Genomic DNA, 23946 nt, shown 5'->3' with positions numbered 1-23946 from the left:
GTTCATAAAATGTAAGAAAATAGTGAAAAATGTCCATCACAATTTACCAAATCCAAGGTGACGCATGCTAGCATGATGAACTAGGATAGCGAACATGTTAAACATTACCTGCAAAGAAAATATATATATATATTTTTAAGGGTAAAAACAACGTCTCCTTTTCCTGTTTTTTAACCATTATACCTGCTTTAATCTGCATTTTAACATTGTCACTGCTGACCTTAGCGCAAAGCCATAGAAGGTTGAGATAGATAGAGATAGAAGGTTGATAAACCAACCTTCTATCTCTGTATTATTTAGTCTGTGCACCCACCACTCAACGAAGTGAGAAATCTATCACAAGGAACACAGAAAGCTTCTTGTTAACAAAAAGAGAGTGTTATTGCTTTACGGAGGTCAGTGTTTGATGAGAGTCGGTTGCACCTGTGAACTCAGCCATGTGTACATGGATTGTGAACAAACTGGAATAAAGAGGAGACTAAACCAACCGACCCTCCTTTTCTCTCACACAACCTCAAAGTGCAGCTGTAGACATCTCACACACAGCTGTGATCTTCAGCATGTCCACAGGCTCTATTGTGTGTGTGTGTGTGTGTGTGTGTGTGTGTGTGTGTGTGTGTGTGTGTGTGTGTGTGTGTGTGTGTGTGTGTGTGTGTGTGTGTGTGTGTGTGTGTGGTTCATAAGGATGTGGGTGTAAACCATCACTCACCACCGTAACACACTACACAGCGCTCAAAGTAACTTTAAATCTCTTTCTTTTCTATTTTTCTCTTTGGTTAAAAATGTCTTCTACTCGGAGTATAAAAGCAAACCTAGTAAGTGTAAGTGCTTTGCTGGATTCCCTCTCCGTCCTAGACTTATTAAAACAACATGACCCAATTATAAACCAGACTTAAGTAATCATGTTTTATGGCAAAACCACTATCATTATGTTTGTCTGGCTCCCCACTGACTCTGAAGTGAGTCTCTCCTGCAGGTTTCACTTAAGACGTGAATTGATTTGTGCTCTGAAGCGCTGGAGCATGCATTACTGTCTTGGATGTCAATACTGCAGAGAGTGAACACAAACCAGCCCGGTCTTCCTTTGATGTCGGCGGCGATGGCAGAGTGCTGAAATAATGAAACTTTAATAACAGAGTACCAGGACAGACGCCGGGACATGTTCACTCAGACATAAAGCTTAGAAAAAACTCTGTCATGGATAAAAAAAGATCTTAACAAGCAGGGTTGATGATTGAATTATATTCAGGATCCAAGTATTATACATTTATTTCAGCTTCCTTGACTTAGTTTCACCTGTATGTTTTTTTAAGAGTCTATCCTCTGCATCTAAAAGGAATATTTCCATATTTTGAGAGTTGTGCTTATTTATTTATTAACTCACCTTGTTACTTTGTCTTAAAAAGCTCTTGTATATCTCATTCTTGTATAGTTTGTGTATTGTTTCTTATGCTAGTTGTATATACCTCTTATTTGATTAAGGCTATTCTTATTTTCCATTTTACCTATTTCTGTTTTCATGCTGCTGTCACACCTGAATTTCCCGTCTTGGGACACATACAAATGTATCTCATGTTTTTGCTCTCTTGCAGAGAGTTAAATAAGATTACTACTCTCATGACTGCGTTGAACTTTTACTAACTAACGGGTTTCTTGTTTGTTTCATCTAGAAAAACCAGGCTATCTGTTCCCGTCTGCTTCCAATGTTTATGCTAAGCTAAGCTAATTGCATCCCAGCTCTCTCTCCAGTTAACACAGAGACATGATAAAGGTATTGATCTTTTCATCCCCTCAACTCTCTTTAATGTCCTATTCCATACAAAACTGTAGTAAATATGTAAGGCTACAGCAAGCCATCAGTAAACTTAGCTTAGCATAAAGACTGCAAACAGGGGGAAACAGCGAGCCTGGTTAGCATATAATCTGCTGAGCATGTTTCTTCTTTTTGGATGTACAGATTAAACAAACAAGATGTCATGTATTAGTGATATTTAATAATGGATGTATTAAGGGACTAAGCAAAGCAAATATGTGTTGCATGTCAAGATTAAGACACATATCAATCAAAGCTTTGTAGCCTCGTTTCTCTTAAATGTTTAAACCCTATTGTCCTTTCTGGAAAACCGTTTTGTCAGGTTACTGAACAAACGGCCTACACCTGATCCTCTGATGACCTCTGGCCTCCACCATATAAGGCAGCACTGACCCTCTCTGTTATGACTCAGATTTTTATTTCCTCAGTGCCATCTTAACCCTACCAAAGGTGTGATACACCCTCTAAAACACATATAAGACTTATAAAAATGAAGGTTTGATTGTTTCAGAAGTTATAGCGTATCCCTACTGGCTCATGTGCGGGAATTCTGCTGAGGTTTGTGGATGATTTGGATCATATTTATTCTTGGCATGGAGGTAAGAGGAAGCCTTCTGGGGCTGTTCCAGTCAGAAAATGTCCTGAGGGCCAAGATCCTATGACAGGACCAGATGTTTTAGTTTGCATGTAGAAACTCAAACTTTAGGTTGAGGATTGTGGTTCATTAAAATTATCATATTCAAATATACATTGCGATCACGTCAAGGTCGCTGGCCCTTCAGAGACACCTGATACTACTTTGAAATTGCTTCATGCTCAGCAAGAGGGAGATATATGTATGCTAATTGAAAAATCAGGGGCCGGAGTGCAGGATTTCATATAATTATGCTAACTTGGTGAACTTTGCTTCTTGATAATCAGTCCCACCAGCAGACTAAACATTTGGAAGAAAGAGCCCCTCAGATTTGAAATGTGGGACGGGCCGGTGGGTCAAGTCTCATTGTCCAGGTTCACATTAAACAAAGTGTGTGCCAACATTTTTATCTCGAGGAAGTAAACGGTATCAAACAATGAGAGCATTTCTGAGAACTTCCATCTAATGCAAACAATGCGTTTGTATGTATTTACCACACATTCCGCAATCACTGTATTTTTAGGGAAAGAAATCTGCAAAACAAAGCAAAGTTTAAAGCTTTTATTGTGTCCTATGGGTTTAAGGTGCAGACTATATCATCACAACGTTCACCGCTTGAGTCCGGCTGGGGACTTTTCTTGCATCCCCCATCTCTCTCCACTCATTTCCTGTCAGCTCTCTTTATACTGTCAACTCACCAGTAAAATAAAATGCTCATAAACAGAAACCATCTCTCGTCCATGAGATGGTTCTGTTTTGAAATGACTTCATGTTTTTTATTGTCTGCACTGTTCCATTAAATTGAAATATCGATTCGTACACATTTACCCCAAATCTAGTCTGACAGCTTTAGTATGTTTGGAAACTTTGGGATCACCCCTAGAACTGAAATAAAGTCCTGTGGGTTTGAAAAAAAACAACATGTTGGCTGAACAACATGCGTCTGTAACGATTGTGAAACTGACAATGTTTAAATTTTTTTATCAAAAGCTTTAAAAATCATAAGCCACAAAGAATTTCTACAATCTTTTATCCCACACAGAATCTTTTCTCTATCGCCCTCAAACTACACTCGACTCTGTTCCCCCCCCGGGACGGACTGCACATAAGTCATCCTGTGTAGGCTGAGGTGATGTATTCTTTTCACGTACAGAGGAAGCTCAATATCCTGTTGCTGCACGGGCTTTAATACCACACTGAGGCAGACTGGCCCCCGGCCTCTCAGGGGCCTGAGTGCTCCTGAAACTAAAGCCACAGGCTCTCAGAGAGACTGTGATATATGAGGTGTCTGTGTCTGTGCTTCAGACTCTGCCTGGTACAGTGTCAGTAAAAGCGGGGACTAATGGGGTCCCTCTTTTGAGAGCACAGGGGGGGACTGGTTCTCATTTAAGTGGAAATATGCTCCTGAAGATCAAGAACTTTTATTGAACATTGTTTTCTCTTAAGTCATTGTTGTGAAATGCAATATATCAATTTACTTGTATCCAAAGTAATACATCTTTCTCAAGAGATCCCTTTTTAGAACACAACAAAATTGGCTCTGGCGTCTGTTAGATGATTGATGGATGGCAGCAACTCCCCACGAGGAGCGTAGTGAAGGAAATAAACAAATTAAATGAATTCAATCAAAATCACTCAACAAAAGCTTCTTTCTACTCTTGATGGCATCTTAGTCAGCCAGGGTCTCTTTTGATGGTGATTTATGTATATACATTTTTTTGTCGAGGAAGTATTTTACAAGCCCTCCATGTTTCTGGTCCTAATTTAGACCTTTCCTCTCTTTATGGACAAGATTTGTTGCCGACTTGAAGGCGACTTTCATGTATACTTTTCTCATTAAATTATATTTTTTTAGAAACATCACTTTTAGTTTGGTGAGATTTGTATGGCAAATCATGATAGCTAAGAAAAAATAGGGTGAAAGAAAAAAGCAAAAAAGCAAAAAAAAAAATAAAAAAAAATAAGGACATTCAAGATCAAAACAGCACCTGTCCGGCACGTTCCTGCGTAACAGACGCAACACACACACACACACACACACACACACACACACACACACACACACACACACACACACACACACACACCACACACACACACACACACACCGGTGAGCAGTGGGAGGTCTGGTCTACCTGTGTGACCCTACAGCAGGCTGATAGGCGCTCCTCCTCTCCGCCACCGTCACTGGTTTCCCTGGAAGCCGAGAGAAACCAGTCGGACGTCCACTGCGCCTCCGGTTCACTCCGCTGCAGGATTTCAGACGCTCACTGGAGGAATGCGTGGCAAAACACGGCGTTTATTTGGATTTTGAAATAGAAGAACTCTCTTTTAACGAGTGCATTGTCATTTCTAGCATGATAGCTTCCCCGTGGAGCCGATAAAGGCGTTAGAAATGTCTCACCAGCAGCGGCTCGTCCAGCTCTCCGCCGCTTCGCTCGCAGTAGTCTTCGGCCCGGACGAGGAGAGTTTACGCGCCGGCGGAGGGAAACTCAATGACAATACTACGAGTGGACAGGAGGTCTTCGCGGACTTTAAGGCGCAAAATTTGCGCAGTTCTTGGAATAAGAGACTCGTTAAGGCCATAGCTGAAGTGTACTTTCAGGGATGGATGGAAAACTTGGTGCTTTTCATTCACGGGAATGCGAACAACTTGGAGGTGCTGAGAGAAGCGTGGATGCGCAGAGCTCTGAGGTCACCAAAGGGATTTACCATTAAAGCTGTCGGTATGTAGCATCACTCCTATCAATGAGCTCTCACCAATGATACTGTAATATGAAGCAAACACTGAGGGTAATATAACTGTCCTTAAAGTTACCACAAACTATCCTGTGACAGAATGAAGCGGGTGGCACAGCCAGTGTATGCAAACAGCAGCATTACAGGTGGAAATAAAAACACCAAGGTGAACAGCTACCTCAGTCATGCAGGAGCATAATGTGTTTTTTCTTTTAGGGTACACTGTAGAGTCACACAGCCAGCAGCAGTTGTTTACCACACAGAGAGAAATGTGTGAAAGCCATAAACTTTGAACAACATGGAGCTGGCAGGGCTTAACACCTTTCCTCCCTTTCTCTGGATTTTCAGGCCTTTTTTTTTTTTTAAAGAGATTTCAAACTGGTCTTTAAACTCTGTTCAGTCTGATGTCAAAAGAATAAACCCAAAAGCTGTCCTGTTCATGATATCAACACTAGTTACATTTTAGTGTATCTCTAGCTCAAGGTTTGGACAGTTATGATGTTGATGTTATTTTGTCTCTTGTTTCTTGGATGTTGCAATCTGCAGAGGCATAAGACTCCCTCTCAAAACGAGGAATTATACCTTTTTTCCCCACATATTTACATTGCTGGCATAGCCTACATGATTTATCTCTATTCTTCTCATGCAAAACTCCTTGTGTGCTTAATATGAAAGACCACACGTTGCTGCCATGAGCAGTTAAAAACATTTTCAACAGCACAGGTGTTTATTACCTGAGAGATGATATTCTTTAAATCTCTCATCTCTCTCTCAATGGTCTGGTGGGTTTGAGAGGATTGAGCCATTAATCAGCCTCCCATTGTTGTCGACACAGTGATATATTTACCAACGCTTGTTAACAAAGCTCTATATACCATATAATTACTTTTAATTGCCCCCCTTCTTTGGCTCACCTCCTCGGATGTATTTTAAAGCAGCATATAGCTGCACAGAAACAGTGAATGGAAACCTTTAATGCAGCCTCATGCAGCATGAGCTCATAGGGCTGTAAATGCTTGACAGCACCGGCTGCTGGAGAAAATGACAACCCTGCGTAAGTTTTACAACTAATGACAGTATTTTTAAGGGGTGCACCAGGTTATTCGCATTTTTTCTTTATTGAGAAGGAAGATGCTGAACTCTGGGTTGCAGCAAATAAAGTAGCACAAAGCAACGCCTTCCACTCCAACAATAGTGTTAGAGGGAGGTTTTCCAAATGTTGGGAAGATAGTTGAGCAGGTTCCTTTGGGTTTTTGAAACATGGTGCCAACAGTAAAACCCATTGGCTCCCCATTTGGTCCAGCTGTGTTTGCCTCTGTTTCAGGGTCTCTCTTTCCAATAATGTATATCTGTGTTTGAGTATTCCTTTGTCTGGATGTCGCTGTCTACCTGCTGACTTTGTGTCAATCCGTCTGCTCTGCCAGATTGAGCAGTACACGGACACGTAAAGGGAGGAATGTGATGTGAAGGGGAGGAACAGACCACACAAGGGGAGACCCGGGAGGGCGTGAAACGGCAGAGGAGGGGGGGAGGTAGAGGCCGACATGCCATCCTACTGTGAGACAGTTTCACAAACAAACACCATGTGAGCCAAAGGCGATGCTGAGCTTATTGCTATGCACAGCGTCAGCACAAAGCTGCAAACAGACATGCATGAGCTCACAGTCAGATGCAAAGCGGACGTCGATACCTCAACAGAATCCTCGTGTTTGAGCTTCACACCAGGAACTTGTAAGCAAACACGTCTGTGTGTGGAGATGTTACCTCCTTCTCCTCCCTAACAAACCCATCGCCTCACACCGCAGCAATTTGTATGGAAATCAGTGCTGGCCGGCTGTCAGAGTGTGCTTTACGATCTTCTCCCTGAGAATTGGTCAGCAGTGAATCACTTTGCGACTGGCTGCCGACCACCGCTGCTTCTATGTTACCCGGGATTAATGTTCCCTCGTTTCATGGTCAGTGAGGGACTGTGGAAGTCAGAGTTCCTAGATTGATATCAGACATTGACTTGAGGCCTTGACATTGTCCTGATATAAATATGTCAGGTAGAAAACAGAAATGTCATGAGTTATGGGCTACATTGAATTTCTAACAGCCCTATTTCCTTTCCCAGGTCAGAGCAAGGTTGAGACGTGACTTTACTGACGTGAGAAGGTTTTTTAAAGGGAAGTCAAAGAGCTAGTTTAGAATAAGTTTAGCTAAAATGATCCAGATGTAGTCTAAGTTGGTTTTAAATAGAGAGACAAAGATGTAACGCAAAGCTTCCAGGCAACAGACACAATAAACTTTGATTAATTTGAGCTGCTTCCTCATTGGTCCTGTCTGGTTATCAGTGCTAATAGCCTGAGTGAAGACAGATTGTTCTGTGGGCAGACCGGCCACCTCCGGGCCTCTGCTGAGGGGAGAATATGCAGAAAAAGGAGGTGTTCGGGAGTAGGGGAGGGTTGATGGAGGGATGGGGATGGTGGTGAGGTTAGGCCGAGGTAAACAGACAGGGTGAGGAGTTAGTATGAACAGGCTTCGCTTCCTTGTGGGAAAGGGCCCCACTGGTACTGGTGTTGACCTCTCCGCCTCATCTCATGTGCGTGTTTCTCATTCTTTACTTTAAATTATCTCTTCATCCATTTTGTTCCTTTGAACAGCTGTTGACAGAATAACACCAGCGTTCCACCACAGAGTAATTTCACAATTCAACAACACAGTAGCCTGAATGTTGTGTTTGAGTGTACATGATCTTTCTTTAATCATGACATGTGGTATACTGCAGGAAACATGCAATATGACAAGGAAAATGGGATAAAATTGTGTGAAAATGGGATAAAATTGTGTGATGGTGTTTTGCCTTAATAAATGTACCTAAATTAAGCTTATCACCACGGTTTTATCCATGGACACAATACATTAAATCCAGCTCACTCGCTCCTTTTTTACTGCATGTACAGAATAAAACCACCCATAGAAATCAACATACAATGTCTAGATGCCACATTAATCAGAATGATTGACAAGTAATTCAGTTCTGTCAAATGGATTCAATTTACTACAGCTTTGTTTTACTAAACTTATCCACTTGAAATGATTTACATGTTGCAGTAATCAGCATATATTTCCTTAAAGGAATCGTTCTATGTTCTGGGAATTGTCAAGAGTTAAAATATTTATACCAATCTCATGTCTAAGTGTTAACTAAGGAGCTGAGATGATAAGCTGGTTTAGCATAAAGACTGGAGGCAGGGAGAATCCAGCAAGATGAAACATGGTAATTAGTTAAATTTAGCAGTGCTGGTTGATGTATTCTTTTAGCTTTGTCAAGAGCCATGAAGGCTAGCTGTCCAGTCTTTATGTTAAGCTAAATTAATTGCCTGTTGGCTCTAACTCCATGAGAGCGATATTGATCTTCTTATCTATTTAAACCATTCCTTTAATCAGATTAAACTGAAGTCTTACTGTGTGTGAAAATGCACAAATCATCAGTCTTTAAAAAAACTATCCGGACTCTCCCGTTGAAACCAGAGGCTTCATAATGACTGTTAGCTGGTTCTGCATTATTTAGTCCCGCTATTGTCTCAGCAGATGAGCTGAAACATTTATATGTAGTCAGCCAGTGGTGTAATGAGGTGTCCTGTGTCCTCGCTACATAAAGCTCCGTAAATTGCCGTCGTCCTCTCTGAACATGGACTTGAATGAATCCTCAAGACAGGCCTCTCCCTTTCGCCATTTCTTTGTCCATTGTAGAACATACTGTAGGTCTTCCTCTGTGTATTTTAGCAGAACCAAGGCATGAATATGCTTCACTTTTTCAGCAAGTTTTCTTTTTAAATGGTATGTTTCATTTAACCCACCATACCACAAGGTGGTGAAGCATTCCTGAAATGCTTCATTTACTCTTGAGATCATTTCCTGAGTTCGACGGCTTGAGAGCCTCGTTTCTGCTCTTTACTTCTCAGTTGAAAGTGTTTTTATTTTCACACAGGGGGGTGTCTTCTTTCATGAGGGTATTTTGTCAAAGTCTGAAAGCGCTTTACTAATGGTCATAACTCTTCCAGATGTTACCGTATTAACCATGACACCCCCTTACCAGCTTTAAATGGCCCACCCTGTCCTAACCAAGCAGCAGAGGTCAAAGGTTACAACCTCCTCGCTAACAAGCCACCTTGAGGTCAGCCGGCTTCAGAGGGTTTGTTCGAAGGCAAACAAACATCAATACAGTATCCAGGTGTTCTTCACTCACTGGTCCGTTCAGCTTCTGTTAGTGGTTTCAGTGGTTCTAAACCTTTTTTTGTTTGACTTGCCATTTTTCAATATAACTGAATATAATTGAACACTGTTGATTATATAAAAGTTTATATTGGTAATTTTTTTTATTTCATACTGAATTGAATCGTAAATGTTTAGGTTGCCTTTGGTAAAGTTAGCGTACTACCAATACCAGAGTGGCAAAAGCGGGTATTTTTTCAATATGTTTAACTATTTTAATAGTTTATTAATGACTTTTATTGAACTATTTCCACTCTTTATTCATTATTTATTTTTAATATTGTCCGTCATGTATTATGTACGTTTAGCGAATGTAACTTTGAACTTCTCTGCTCACTTGCCAACTGTTTTCATGCACCTTTCGTACTGGTACTTAAAACAATTACTGAGGAATGGCATACCATTTGTAATACCATTTGGCTGTTTATTTTCCGATCCATTCAAAATCATTTAATGAAGTAAAACATTTTCTATACTTTAGTTGAGATGGTTGAACTTTCCTTGTACCCCCCCCTGAATGAGTGCCCGCTGGGGTACATTACCACCTTTGCTGCTCTCCATAATAATAATAATAATAATGGTTAAAGATATTCACTCTCCAGCTCCCTCGACACTAATAGTATGACATTAAGCTGTTTCACAAAATATATGGTGCTGTTTTTCAGGCTATATTATGACAGGGGCTGGTTCAATCTTTTTCCCGGAACAACAGAGATGACATTTTTCTTGGAAACCATAAACTCAATCTGCTACTATACCCAACACACTGTTGAGGCTCTTATGTCTTGTTGTTGTTGGTTGGTAGATCAAAGAACATCTCATTTCATTTATACTAAATAAACAGTTGACTGGAGACTGGATTAATTAAATTGTCACATGAAAGGTTTTGACTTGATGTAATGGAAAGAATAGCAGCCTCTGTGCCTTTGTTGAAGTTTTAGATTGCTTTTCAAATTCATTGTTGCTATAAGTTAATTAGGCTGCAGTGTTATATTACAAGAATCCCTTGTATTATCTTTTACTGTGCAAGTGCCAAGAGTATGTCCCTGCATTAGTCTAGAAAGTCTTTCTATTTCCTGCACTTGTAATAGATGGTTTAGTAAACGGTTCAGATATGAGGAAACCTTGACCTTTGTTCTCAGACGTCCACGTTGCCCACACATGTGTGAGACGATGCGTGTGCTTGCATGCCTCTCAGCACATCATTTGTTAGCTACATCCTCTCCCATCGAGCAGGAAGCTCACCCCGGTGCGATTCAGGCATATCGGCCTCTTTATCGACCCAGATTTTGGGCTCACCCGAGCGGTGGTGTGGAGCGTTGCCAACAACAACAGTTGAGGAGTTCCTCTGTATCCCTCAGCTTATACACCGTGTCAGCGGCCGCTTTAGTTTCCCTCGTGGGATTTATCATTAATTCACTCTCTGGTCAGAGAAATGGGTCGACACAGACGTACGGCAATATTGCATTAAATTTGGTATTACTATTACTCCTCAGTTTCCTGACACAATGTTTTCTTTGCTTCATTTAGCAGTGATAAATTCAATGGTATGCTAACATAGGGTCTGTGATAGCAAAGTGCTGTGCTATTGTATTTCAGGAGTGAAAGAAACTTTCAACGAGTTGTGTGCTGACCAGTTGCAGGGCATTAAAAAGCGATGGATCATATGGCAGACACTGGACGGGGGCTCTGCTCCAAATACTGGGATAACAAACACAGGAATCTGCTGCACCTTGAGCTCAGTTAAATAAGAGGAAATGGGTTTCATCTGCAACCAATGACTGCCTTCACTCTTGATTCTAACGGGTGTGGAACCGCTGGAAACCCTCTTAGATTGTGTGTGTGTATATTGATGTTTTTGTGGCAGGGTGTCATTGGGGAAAAGCCACATGGATGTTTCTGTGCTTAGTGTAGAGTGAAATACTTGAGCACAGTTTAGTTTTTATCATAACTAAACAGTGCAAGAGTGTGAAATATGCGTACTGTGCAGGTGTTAAAAGTGACTGCAGTGCAGGGAACCAGAGGTGGCATAATATTGAACCTTTGCGAGCAACTTGTGTAAACACATAAGAAAAAGACTAAAAACAGGTACATTTTTTCAAAACCATTATCAGACAGCAAGATAGTTGAAACCGGCAACACATGACTGAATCAGAGCCAAAAACTCAACATCAGGGAATCATTGACTGAATCATCACAGAACAACATTGTGTTGGTGTTTAGGTATTTTGGAGATGGGTAGATAGTTATTGATAGGACTTTTATTCCCTCCTTTGGGCAGTGGGAGAACATGGAAAAATATTATTTTAACAATGTACTTATCTGTCTATTTACATATGGTACGTAAAACATTTTTTTACTTTGAAGGCAATTCAGTCTTTTCTCTTGCCTTGAATAAAACATTATGCATGCACTGGATCGTTTATCTGTTTATCAACCATAGAATTATCATAAATTATGTGATTTAATGTCAGTTCACCGACCCAGCCATACATTCCTTCAATCTGTCACATTTAGCAGAAAAGCTTATACAGTGAATTTTTTCCTAAACAAAAGCCCTTATTTGGACTCTCATTAATTTTTAGTAGGGTCATTTTCATAAAACCAAGGTCAAAACGGTTTTAAGACAGTGTGGTCATGGTCCAATATCATCAGTAGTAAATAAAGATAGGTATGCATTTTGGCAAAAAAGACTGCATTAATCAATAACTAATCAGGATTAGGATCACCCATAATAATGGATTAAGTTTTGAAAGAGGGAACAACCAGAATACCAGGAGCACCGGGCAGCCAAAAGATTCCAACTAATATTAATATTTAGCTTTTGAGCTAAAATTCAAATTTTAATGAAATTCATTCAAAGCTTCTTCACAGTGACAGGCTTTCAGACTAAAAAAATCTATGTTTTTGTTCAACAACAAAAAACACTGAAAAATCTATTTAATGATAATTAAATGTATTCTATCGCTCTGACTGAACTCTTCAGAGTCTTAAAATGTAACCCTTGCTATGTCATGCAATGTAGTTTTTATACAAGGCACTAAAAGTCAGGATATCACAACCTCTGTGGAAATATTTTGGACAATTTTTTTCTTTTTTATCTTTCTGCAAGTCCCATTAATGCAATAGCATTAATGTCTGGAGTATCCCTCAAACTGAACGTCTGGATTAAGATGAAGTGTTAGGCTCAGCCTCAAACTCATTAGATGTGGGCTGGAGTTTGTGACAAATCTGGCATGAGTGGCTGCAGATGACTTTGATATAGTTTCTATACAGAAATGTGAAAAACATGGACATTAAAGAACAAAGGAAAGGTGATGTGGTCCACATTTGAAGGGATTGGACTCTCAAGTCTTCTGGCAGAAACGGCATTGGCAGACTTCGGGGTAATGTTCATGTTCAAGTAAGCAGACGAGAGCCAGAAATGTCGGTCGGTGACCCATCAAGTCTGAAGAGGTATGACGTAAAAAGATGGGAAAATAAAGCGCTGTGCTTTAAATCCTGTCTCCTGGCACTACAATTTGTTGGCATCATGTTACACAGAGTACTTTGGGCTGTGCTTTTAAATACAGGCCTGTTCGTGGTCTTCTGTTTAACACCTGCTCAGGTGTATTTCCTATTTCACAAGAACGTGAGAACCGGGTCTTGTGCACACTAGTACCAGGTCATTTAATTGTTATGGCATGAGCTGCTATTCAAATTGTTCTTACTGTGGATCAGATGGTAAGAACATTATTCAATGACATTACAGCTGCAGGGATTTTCATCCAAGATCTGCGGTGACCAAATATGAGAGAGTTAATGTTTAAAGCTCTCTGAATGTAGGTTTGAGAAGCTTAGTCACAGCCTGGTTTATTCCGTCTTGCCAACATACGCTAAATGTCAAAGGGTAGGTTTGGCAGAGTGAGTCCCAAGGCTCTGGCTGGATTATAGAGACCCATATTACGCTCCTGCTGCTGGTTCTTCCTTTTCTTTGTCTTTGTATTGCATGTGGCAGGTCGCTGCCACAGTAAAGGTTTCTATGGCGATGTGAGTCAACACAAAGCCTGTCTGTGTTTCTCCTCATTGCTTGACGTTTTAGCTCATGAATCCTCTTTAGTTATGGGGTTTTGGCTTTTCATCCTATCTGTTTCTCTGCATTAAAATTACCACGGTTAACTTCAGATGTAGCTTTAAAAAGTTAGTGTTCAGATACTGAAAATTAGGCCTTAATTAAATTAAATAATGCAAAAGGTTCACTAGATTGTAGTTATCTGAGTTAATGTGCCAACAAAGACATTTTCACAAACACTGATTGCAAAGAGGGCACACCACAAATTTTTCCTTTTTCCTCTTACTTCAATGCTTAACTTAATATTTAAACACAAGTACTCTGAACTGTCAGTGTGTCAGATTAAATATTTACCTAATGCCTGCAAGTCTGGGCAGAAATGCTGGTTTTATTGTTGCGAATCAATCAATAAAGCTGTAAAATTATCAGTGGCTCAGTCTTTCTATTTTACTGGTTATTGATGTGATTTAAGTGGGACTGTGCCAGACGTGTTCACAACATTTATAGGAAGTTATGTCCAGTAATTAAATGGAACCAAAGATGTTTATTTGAAACATTTTGATATCATGTTGATGGTCATAAAAAGTGTTTCTAAAGTGCCTTCGGAGCGTAAGGACAGGAAAGGCGGTGTTACGAGACTGGGCTAGGTTTGGTTGTTGGGACATTCGGGCTGTGATTGCTCTCTGAAGGGATCTTTTCACTCCGTTTATTGGGCCATTTAACTGCAACGCCCACATCTGTGTCTGCTATGGGAGTGAAAGACACAACCTCGTAAAGCACGTTTAAAAAGTGTGATGCGCACACACACATTTAGAGGGTGGGGCCGCGGAGGCCTGTTAGACCACGAAACCTGAAACAAAGCAAAGTGGTCGTGGGACTAGGAGGCAGTCACGACATAAATTACAGTTGGCATCTCTTCCCATTACTCTAGATCTGACTGTATGAATGTTTGACATTGTCTCACCAGAGACTTAACTGTAAAATCACTGAAGCGCGTTCCTCACAAGGTCTCAGTCGATGGGAGACGGGGGGGGATTTTGCAGTTTGGGCAGGCCTCAAGTTCATGTTGAATGCCATGCAGTGTGTCCTTAATGAGGGAGAGAGAAGATTAGCCTGTTTGCTCACTGGGGCTTTAAGATTAGACGATACCAGGATGAGATAAGATGCTGTGAGTGTGTGTTGTCGGAAAGCCCATGGAGTTAGATTTTACATGTGATGGCATGAAGTTGAAAGGTCAAGGATGAGATTCATTCACAAGTTGTGCTACCTTCTTTCTTGCTTTTGCTTCTGGTCTCCCATCAAGGCCTGAATATAGTTTAAATCCAGTCTGTAACAATATGTAGATGCCTTGAATGATCTTCCCACTCAGAGCAGCAGGGTTCAGCTCATGGAAGGTCTACAGTATGTTCTGAAGGGCGTGTAAGTACTTTATTCCAAGAGACTGGAGGTAATGCAATCACACATGAAATGGGACTCACGTGGCCGGCTAACAACGGAGCCATGTAAACACATGTGGCGATGATCAGTGACAGCAGCCAAAGGGATCTCAGTGGGGATCGAAGAGAGAAGGTCTCTGTCAATAATCTCCACAATCTGACTACTACTTCAGGCATTTTTCATTTTGATCACGCAATCAGCAATTTATTCTCACAAGTTTATGACATTGGAAGAAATACATGTTTTTCACTCTAAATGGAGCAGAAAGCATAGTGTGGGGTTTTTGTCACTTTATTTCAATATAAATGTGAATTCTATTAGAGAATAATTTCAGAACGTTGCATTTCTCTCTTTTATTCAAGAGGGACTTTGCTTCTCTCTAAAGAGGGGGAGTTGCAATATTGTTTGTATATTGGGGTAAAGGTGCATGTTTTCCTGGTCCCCTCTAGAGCCACATATGACATTATACAACTGTTTTCAGAGGTTGAGTAGGACTAACCATTATAAGTGAACAGACTGTGACATGTTAAATTGGTGGAATGTATCTTTTTAAGTGGTTAAATTGAACTGCTGCCCATTGAAAGTTGGTTTAGAACAAGTCCTGTTTGACTCCAGAGCTTCCCTCCCTCTTCCCTGTTGCACGGGGTTTGGTTGCCATGGCACCCAGCAGGGTATTCATGCTGTGTATGACAATGAGTGCAATGTCGGTGGCCCGGTCTTAGATTACAGCAACACAGAGGTCTGATCCCCCCGGAGAGAAGATAGTAACAACGGTGAACGGTCACGCCTGCTAATGTTAGACTCAATAAACACAAATTATCTGCCGGACCCATCCTTGAATTACACAAATAAACTGCTCTAGGTATATATTTTTCCTTTTGTCTCACACTTACATTGTCTGTCTCACTTTTCTGTTCTCAGTGCTGCTATCGGACCATAATTAATTGAAGGGCATGTGAGAAACATGCTGTTGCTTTAACATATTTCAGGTTTTAACTCCATTTAGCGTATAAATCATGTTAGCAGGTGTCCGACAGGATATCCTGCTCTGGACCAGGACATAGTCAGAGAGGATAACACTCTGTTTACCAAAACTGCATCTGTGCAAGGATATCTAGGTAGTCACTTTAAAGAGGTAGTGATTACTTAATTGATTCCTTGTGATTAATTATCTACCCTTCCTCTGACCCTATCATGTCTGTGCTGACCTTTTGACTGTTGACAGTGGTTATAAGCGGTTGCTATGTGGACAGCCTGCCAGACATTCCTATAGGAAGTTAACAACAATGAATAGCTAAGTCAGCAGCACTAATTCACTGCCCAGGGAGACTGCTATTGAGATATCCGCTCTGAGGTTTAGTCAGATTAACGTCTTCTGTCGGAGCCGGGGTATACCAGATGGCTTTTTTTTTTTTTACCGTCCCAGCGTGAGCCATAGGATCAGTTTTACTAAGAAAGACCCCTGTCTGTGAGACTTATTAGCCTTAAGTGAGCTCACTGTGCCGATAATTGTTTTTTTACTGACTTTGCTTGACAAAGTCCTGACTGAGAATAAGACTTTTTCTACTTAAGTAAAACACTGATGGAGTAGCAGCTTCATTAATAAATTTCCATTCCCTCAAAAAAAAGCCAATTGGATTTTTGATTATTGCAGAATATAAGCTTTGTGGCAAACAAACGTTTATATAACCTATACGTTTTGTTCAGAAAGATAATCTTCACAAATGAACACCACTTTTATGATTGTGAAGTGAAAATGCAATCGGCAGAAGTAAAAAGCTAACGTTTGGCTATTAACAAACTACACCTGGGTTGCATGACGAGTCGGTGTGATGACGTTTAGTAGTCTAATTTAGCCACTTGATAACAACCGTATATTTTAAGGCAGGCAAAAGCTTCCAAATTCATGAGAGGGGTATTTACTGTCTTATTTTATATGGTAAAACAAAATGTTAAAATCCCATAAACTTGTTTAACTACAGACCTTATTTCTGGCATTTTACCAAAAACCCAGCCAAAAAAAACATTGACTTTGAGACAAGGGAAGCCCAAGTGCAAAACTAATTTCTGGGTTTTGGGACTCATTCCTGCATCACTTTATTGGGACTTTTATTTAATTGTGCGGGTAAGAATTCCAGTATATCTGCCCCTCCTCTCCTCTAATTAGTTTTATTGTGATTGTCTGTTGCATGTCAAAGGCTCAGCTTGGCCTGCAATAACTGACAACTGACTGTTGAAAACAAATAAGTGATTTAAGTTTATTACAACTACAATCTTTTATCCAGCTAAAATAATTAGTCTGTCTTTTTTTATGCAGCTCTAATTGGGCTACTTCTTGTGAGTCAAATCTGGAAACACTGTTTGTGCCACACCAAAAAAATGGTGTATGTGTTTGGTATGTATGTGTTCTGTCATGCTTCACCATGGCAGATATTTGATCAGTTGTTTGTTTCCATTGCCTTGGACGTAAGTGGTTCAAGTGTGAGGGTTGTAAATGTTTAGTTTACATCAAGTGTGAGCTTGGCACTGTTTTCGTTGAATACCCTGGGGTTGATGGGAGAATTCCTCGCAGTCACATGCGCCACATGTTTAAGCTAAATTAAATGTATACACAAAGTGCTGTTGTCAGCACAACTGGAAACTTGCACGGGGAAAACAAAAACAAGTTAGAGCCCCAACTGGCTATATAGTGGAGTTCAAGTTACGTGTGTGTTGCATTATTTGACTCGTGCTTGCACTTAAGTTGAATTAGATACTCTTGATGGTAAATAAAATACAGCACTTGAGCACTTTTTGTCACATCTCCCCTTCTTTGAACCCATTATGCTCTTTACATTAATCTGGTGTAGCTGATTAACCAAAACCAATTTTCCAGTCCCGTGGGTAAGGTTATGTCCATGCCCTTGTGTCGGCTCCTCATATGAAGGGAGTTTGTGTTAAGCCAACACAGATGCTAATCATTCATCAGCAGAGGGATCTGGTTTGTTTTGGTGCTTTCATTGAGCTCACTTCTCATTAGTAAACATTACTCTTTGTGTTCTGTATGTAATGTGTTTTTGTAGAGAATTAGTCAAAAAGGCAGACATGTTTGACTGTATTTTGAATCATAATAAACTTTGTAAAAGAAATAACTGTTTCTTAAAGGTTACATTTTCTCATTTCTCTTTTACATTATCGCTCAGGGGTTCGTAATGCGTTCCTTCGGCTCCCACTGTAGATGCTCACCAATGAAAACCCTCATTCACATTCTTATCCAACCATAACATCAACCATATCTAATCTAAGTTAAGTTAAACACAAACATTTAGACTAAAACTAACCACCTAAAGGCTTATATCCAACAATAAACTTTTCTAATGTTATGCCTAAACACAACTTTGAAGGTTTTGCAGGCCAGAGCCTCTGCTCATAAACCAGATGGGATCCAAGGTTTTGCATCAACACCTTTTTATTGGAAGTTTGGCTTATTTTATTTCAGTGATGTAGTTTGAACAGAATAGGTCAGTTTTCCCTTGTAGGATAAGGAACTCTGTTAAATAATGTTTCTCTGAACATAATAAGTACTATAACTGATGATTAGAAACTTTCAAGGTAACCAATTATTTAGATGCAACTGTTTTTAAAGTCCATGTTCAGTTTTGGTGTCCTATCCATCAATACTACTATCTTAACCCTCCTGCTCTCTTCATTTCAGGCTTTGCACACACAAAAAACATTTTCTCAAAGTAACTTAACCACTGCATGTTGTTTCGATTACGTTTCTCCATGTGTGAAACTCTGCTGATTGTTTTTGATACTGAAATAAAAAGTTTCTAAAATGTCTGGTTGTCTTTAAAAGCAGCTTAGTTTTATGATTTGAAAGCCTTGTGGCTTTAATGGGCTCCCACAGTTTGCAGTTCAATATACAGAATGATTCATTTTATTTTTTTATAGCTATAAGACAAATGTTTCAGAGACTGCCCGAGTCATTTTTCCTAGTCTCTCTTACTTTCAGTAACATGTTTGTTTAAGGGCACCTTCTAGACGTGTAGGGCCGTATGATACGGGGGGCAGGATATCTGATCTGCCCAGCAGGCAGACCTGTGGTCATTTCTGTGGGAGTAATGGAATTCCGTGGTCTGTCCCACTCCTGATGGAATTTCAAAAGCAGTCAGGCATGGTTCATATAACGCATAAATAGACCACATCGGTCATGATTTAGAAGGTGGTTAGGAGAGGAATGTCAACTTCAGTGCTTTGAGTTGTTTTCACTGGCAGCATAAGTCAGAGAAACCTCTCAAACCCAGGTGTGTTTGTGTATGTTTACTGCAGTAGAACCACCTGTTTCACTCAATAATCTGCTGATGTGTGTGTGTGTGTGTGTGTGTGTGTGTTTTTCAGGTGATCTGTCCCCGGTGCAGATGTCCCCTGTCCCCCAGTCCCAGTTCATTCCCTTGGCAGAGGTGTTGTGCTCAGTCATCTCAGATATGAACTCCTCTCAAATCACCGTCAACCAGGAAGCACTTATCAATTACATGAGCAAAGCCCACCCAGGTAACCCATAAAATATAGCCTTAGCTTGCTTGTTAAAGGGATGGTTAGTCATTTTGGTAGTTGCGCTGTCAGGATATTTGCTCTTATAACTGTCTGTTAGCTATCGCCATCTGCTGGTTAGCTTAGCATAGCAAAAAACTTCCAACATCGCAGCTTTCAGTTACTCTTCGCTTGTGTCCTAAGCCATATCTCAACAGTTCAACACCAAAGCTATCTTGTTTCTTTCAATCTGCACAAAAACCAAAGTCTAAAAACAATAAGCCGCCATTTTACGAGGGGTTATATGCTCAACCAGTCCTGCACATAACCCTTTGTCAAACTGCATCTTCTCCATTTTTACACCTCGGTTTTTGCTTGTAATAAACAAGCAATCAAGATATATTGTGTTTATTCGTGGTTTTAGAGGTGCTCTTTGGATTTTGTCACTATAGGACAGAGCTATGTTAGCTGTTTCCCCATTACCAGTCTTTGTCTTAAGCTAGGCTAAATAGCTCCCGGCTGTAGCTTCATATTTAATGGAAAGACATGAGAGTGGAATTAATCTTTTTTATCTAACTCTCCGACAGAAAGTGAATTAACATATTTTCCAAAATGCCAAACTTTTGCTTAACCGAATTATTAGATCATTTTAAAGCTAGACACAATTTGTCCCTTTGCTTGTCTTCTGTCCTTAACGCTCTTTTCTCTTTATATGTCTCAGGGATAACCATCCCCACTCAGGAAATCCTCTACAATGCTCTTGGAAATCTGATCAAGGAGCGCAAAATTTACCATACAGGCGAGGGCTACTTCATCGTCACGCCTCAGACCTATTTCATCACCAACCCCATGGTCCGAGAGAAGAGCTGGTGGACTTCTAATTCAGCAGACGACCCTCCCTCACCTCCTCCCATTACTTACCTATTGAGCAACGATGCTTGTGTTGAAAGCACTCAGACGCAGCCAGTGGCGCACTGCAAGTCTTGCAGCTGCTTCAGCCCTCTGCAAACATCCACTAACATCGCCTCCACTGCTGTAACAGCCACCCTCCCTCCCTCCACTGTCCCAGACCAGCATTCTGTCTCTTTCTCCGTAAGTGAATGTACAGGCAAGAGCTTAAAGTGGCCCCGACCGTTAGATCACAAACCCACCGTGCAGCATCAGTCCACCTCCACAGCTGCAGATTGTCATGCAAGTGAGATCAGCAAAACTACAGCCACTACCAACGCCACTGGCCGCAAAGAAAAGGACAACAAACCGGGGAGGAAGTTTGGTCTCAGTTTGTTCCGAAGGAACGGGGGTAAAAAGGAGAAACCGAAGAAGGAGTACACATCCTTTTCTGCCCAGTTTCCTCCAGAGGAGTGGCCAGTAAGAGACGAGGAGGACCTGAACAACTTACCCCGTGACCTGGAGCATGCCATCATCAAACGCATCAACCCTGAACTGACTGTGGACAACTTGACACGTCACACGGTCTTAATGAAGAAGCTGGAGGAGAGAAGGGACAGAGGGGTGGACCGAGTGTTGGACAGGGGTCTGGATAAAGACGATAAGGGAGTAGACAAGGGAATGTCTACTGAGATCCTCGCAAAATCCAGGCATCACCACTCCTCTAAGGCAGCGAAAAGATCTGCTCAGAAGGCCTCTCGCAGCAAAAGGAGGGCCCATTCCTCCAGAGAGAAGCAGAAGGAAAAGGAGAGGGTTAAGAGTAAGGCTCCCATATGTGCGGATGATTATCCAGAGGGGGAGGATTTGATCCCTTCTCGGCTCAGAGTGGAAATCCCTGTTGATGAACAAGATCAAGTGGAAGAAGGTGGAGCTGTTGAGGGGAAATCTCTTTATAAGAAACGCATTGAAAACCCTTTCCAGACTCATCCAATCAAAGAAGCTGAGCCCATTATTCCCGCCATTGTCAACAAAGAGCATAAAAGGCGAGAGGTGAAAGAGGGTAAGGTTTCGGGACCGGGGAGGAAGGATAGGACATCTCACCGCTCCAAATCCTGGGACCCCCATCGGGCCAAAGTGATCGCGGCAGATGGAGAGCTGGCAGGGAAAGCCCCTACATCTGAGGAAAGGTACAACTGTGTCCATGAGAGGGACCCCACTGCTGATCATTCGCTCCAAGCAGACATTAAGATCAACAGAGAGCTGCCCCTGGACTACAGCTCAGCCTACCCACAGAGCAGTACGCTTCGGATAGACGACAAGGTCCGACATCAGAGGGAGGGAAACATTAAGGTGAGCTGGGAGAGAGAAGGCCAAAATGGGCATTTTCATGAGGCAGAATACAACGATGTACCAGACTACAGCCAATCTACAGACAACAGCCTCTCTAATATCCAACAATACTCCAATACTAATGCCATTCTCCCTACCCATTCCTATGAGACTGTCACAAACCACTCTTATGAACCATCTCTGCCCTGGCCCAAGCCCTCTTTACAGCGGAAACACTCCCTAAGACATTCCAACCCACAAAGGGATGATACTCAGAGACCAGAGCTCTCTTCACACCAGCAGGCCTGTGAAACTTTAGCCACCCAGGAACAACGGGAGATAAGACCCGTCACTATCAGTAATAGAGAGCAAAGGACCGTGAGCCAGGGAGATAGGCCAGAACTGATAGCTGACAGCCTTCCCTCAATAACGGACACTGACGGCTTTATAGAAGACGACTACAGGCTCTATCAGAGAGCGGAGATGCAGGTGGATGAGGATGCCTGCAGCTCCTTGTGTCTGAATGAGGAGGAGATCATTGATGCTGCAAATGTGCACCGTAAAGGTGTGGTGGACTACCATGGCCAACAGTTGGGTTACCATGACCATGAATCTGATTTACAATATCAGGGGCCACGCCGTCACTATTATAATTCCATCTTTCACCAATCACAAGCTGCTTTGATTAAGGATTCAAGGGAGAGCACTTTCACAGATCTCATTCCCCCGGCAACCCAGAGGGAAGCTTCCCTCAGCCCCACCAGACCTGGAGAGACCAGCTGGAGACTCCATCATAGCCGTCAGAGAACCAGATCGCCAGAGGCCCGAAGTGAATCCAGCCCCGGAAGAGGCACATTGATCCAGGGGGAGAGACGCCACGAGGTCAACCTTGATGTGGATTGTACCGAACCATCTGAGGTTGCAGACAGTAGCATCTTTGACTACTGCCAGACCAGTGAGATAGATTCAGACACAGAGACCGTCCGTAAATCCGCCGACGAGGGCGAGGGCGAATCTGCTCACTGGGCAGCTGGGGTGGAGGCGGTTCGGGCGGATGAGCTTGCTGAGATGGGCGTTCCTCAGACCCACAGGGCCGTTCTGAGCATGCCCAGTGGAGCCAGAGGGGCAGTGATTGGGGAAGCGAAGGAAATGGGAGAGAACCAGAGCATCACAGGGGACAGTGGTATAGACTCTCCTCGGTGAGTGGCTCTCTTTAAAGTTGTTCACATCAGCTGCAATAAGATACTGTGATATTGTGTTTCCATTTCATTGTAGCTTACTTCAAGACCAGGGTTATATTTTCAAAGGCATTGAACCTCCTGAAAGGTAGACAGCTAAGAAAAACTGAGACTGATGAAAAGGTTTTATGAAGAGAAAAAAGGTCCTAATCCTGCAGCCCAGATCCACATTCTCTTCGGGCCAGTGTTTCTGACCATTTTTCACACCTTAAGCTCTGGTCTTATCTCTCCGACTGTGAGCCAATACCAGACTCCACTACGACCCCGCTACATTCTTGAAGAACTTTAGAGACAGGCAAAATAAACACTGTACTGAGGTGAGTTAACCTCTGGGTTACGTGTCTGTGATTGGCCTTACTCACATTTTGTGTTTTTTCCTTTAAAGTGAGCTGAACAAACACCTTGTGACCAATTACAGCATCCAGTATTTGGACAGGAGGGAGTCATTTTGATAATTATGTGTAATTGCTGTGCAGCACTTAAATTCTCGTGTTATAATCAAAGAGGACATTGAACTCGCTGTGCACCCCGATATGTGTGTGGACAGATGGGTGTATGATCACGTCAACTTATTCAAATAACTTATTTATAAAAGATATCAACCTCATGCCCCTTTTTTCCCCCCCCTACAGGACCCGTGTCAGTCTGGCCTCCAGTAACACCGTTATTCTGGAGGGTCTCAAGAGAAGAGGCTTTTTACAAAACCTGGAGAAACTGCATTCAAAGAGCAGCGCCATCCGGCCGCAGAGCTCACTGCTACAGCTAACTCCTGTGATGAACGTGTAGCGGGCTGATGAAGCTCTGAGTGGCAGCTGACAGATCTCTTCAGGTAGCTCAGCGTGAAAAGCTCAAATCCTTGAGCTGGACTCCCCAGTTCTATGCGGCTGCAAGGTCAGAAACATATCCAATAAGGAAGGTTCGCACTTTGTTGACTACCTTCACATCTTGATACTTATTAAAACAGGGGTCTGTGTACAGATGTACAGATGTACAGTATATATATATAAATTTATATTTCTTTTTGTATATAATTTGAAAGATAATACAC

General features: G+C 41.7%; 1 protein-coding gene across 1 annotated transcript; it reads left to right on the top strand.

Annotated features, from left to right (window-relative positions):
- The first annotated feature begins 4562 nt into the window (after nt 1-4562).
- On the top strand, nt 4563-23859 carry stox1 (storkhead box 1). Its single transcript, XM_054600335.1, has 4 exons — nt 4563-5173; nt 19312-19464; nt 20165-22859; nt 23531-23859. The coding sequence occupies exons 1-4, from the start codon at nt 4843-4845 to the stop codon at nt 23682-23684; spliced, it is 3333 nt and encodes a 1110-aa protein (XP_054456310.1). The 5' UTR covers nt 4563-4842; the 3' UTR covers nt 23685-23859.
- Nucleotides 23860-23946: the final 87 nt, after the last annotated feature.

The sequence above is a fragment of the Anoplopoma fimbria genome, chromosome 6, assembly GCF_027596085.1.
Source record: "Anoplopoma fimbria isolate UVic2021 breed Golden Eagle Sablefish chromosome 6, Afim_UVic_2022, whole genome shotgun sequence".
Lineage (NCBI taxonomy): Eukaryota > Metazoa > Chordata > Actinopteri > Perciformes > Anoplopomatidae > Anoplopoma > Anoplopoma fimbria.
This window is presented reverse-complemented; position numbering and strand designations above follow the sequence as displayed.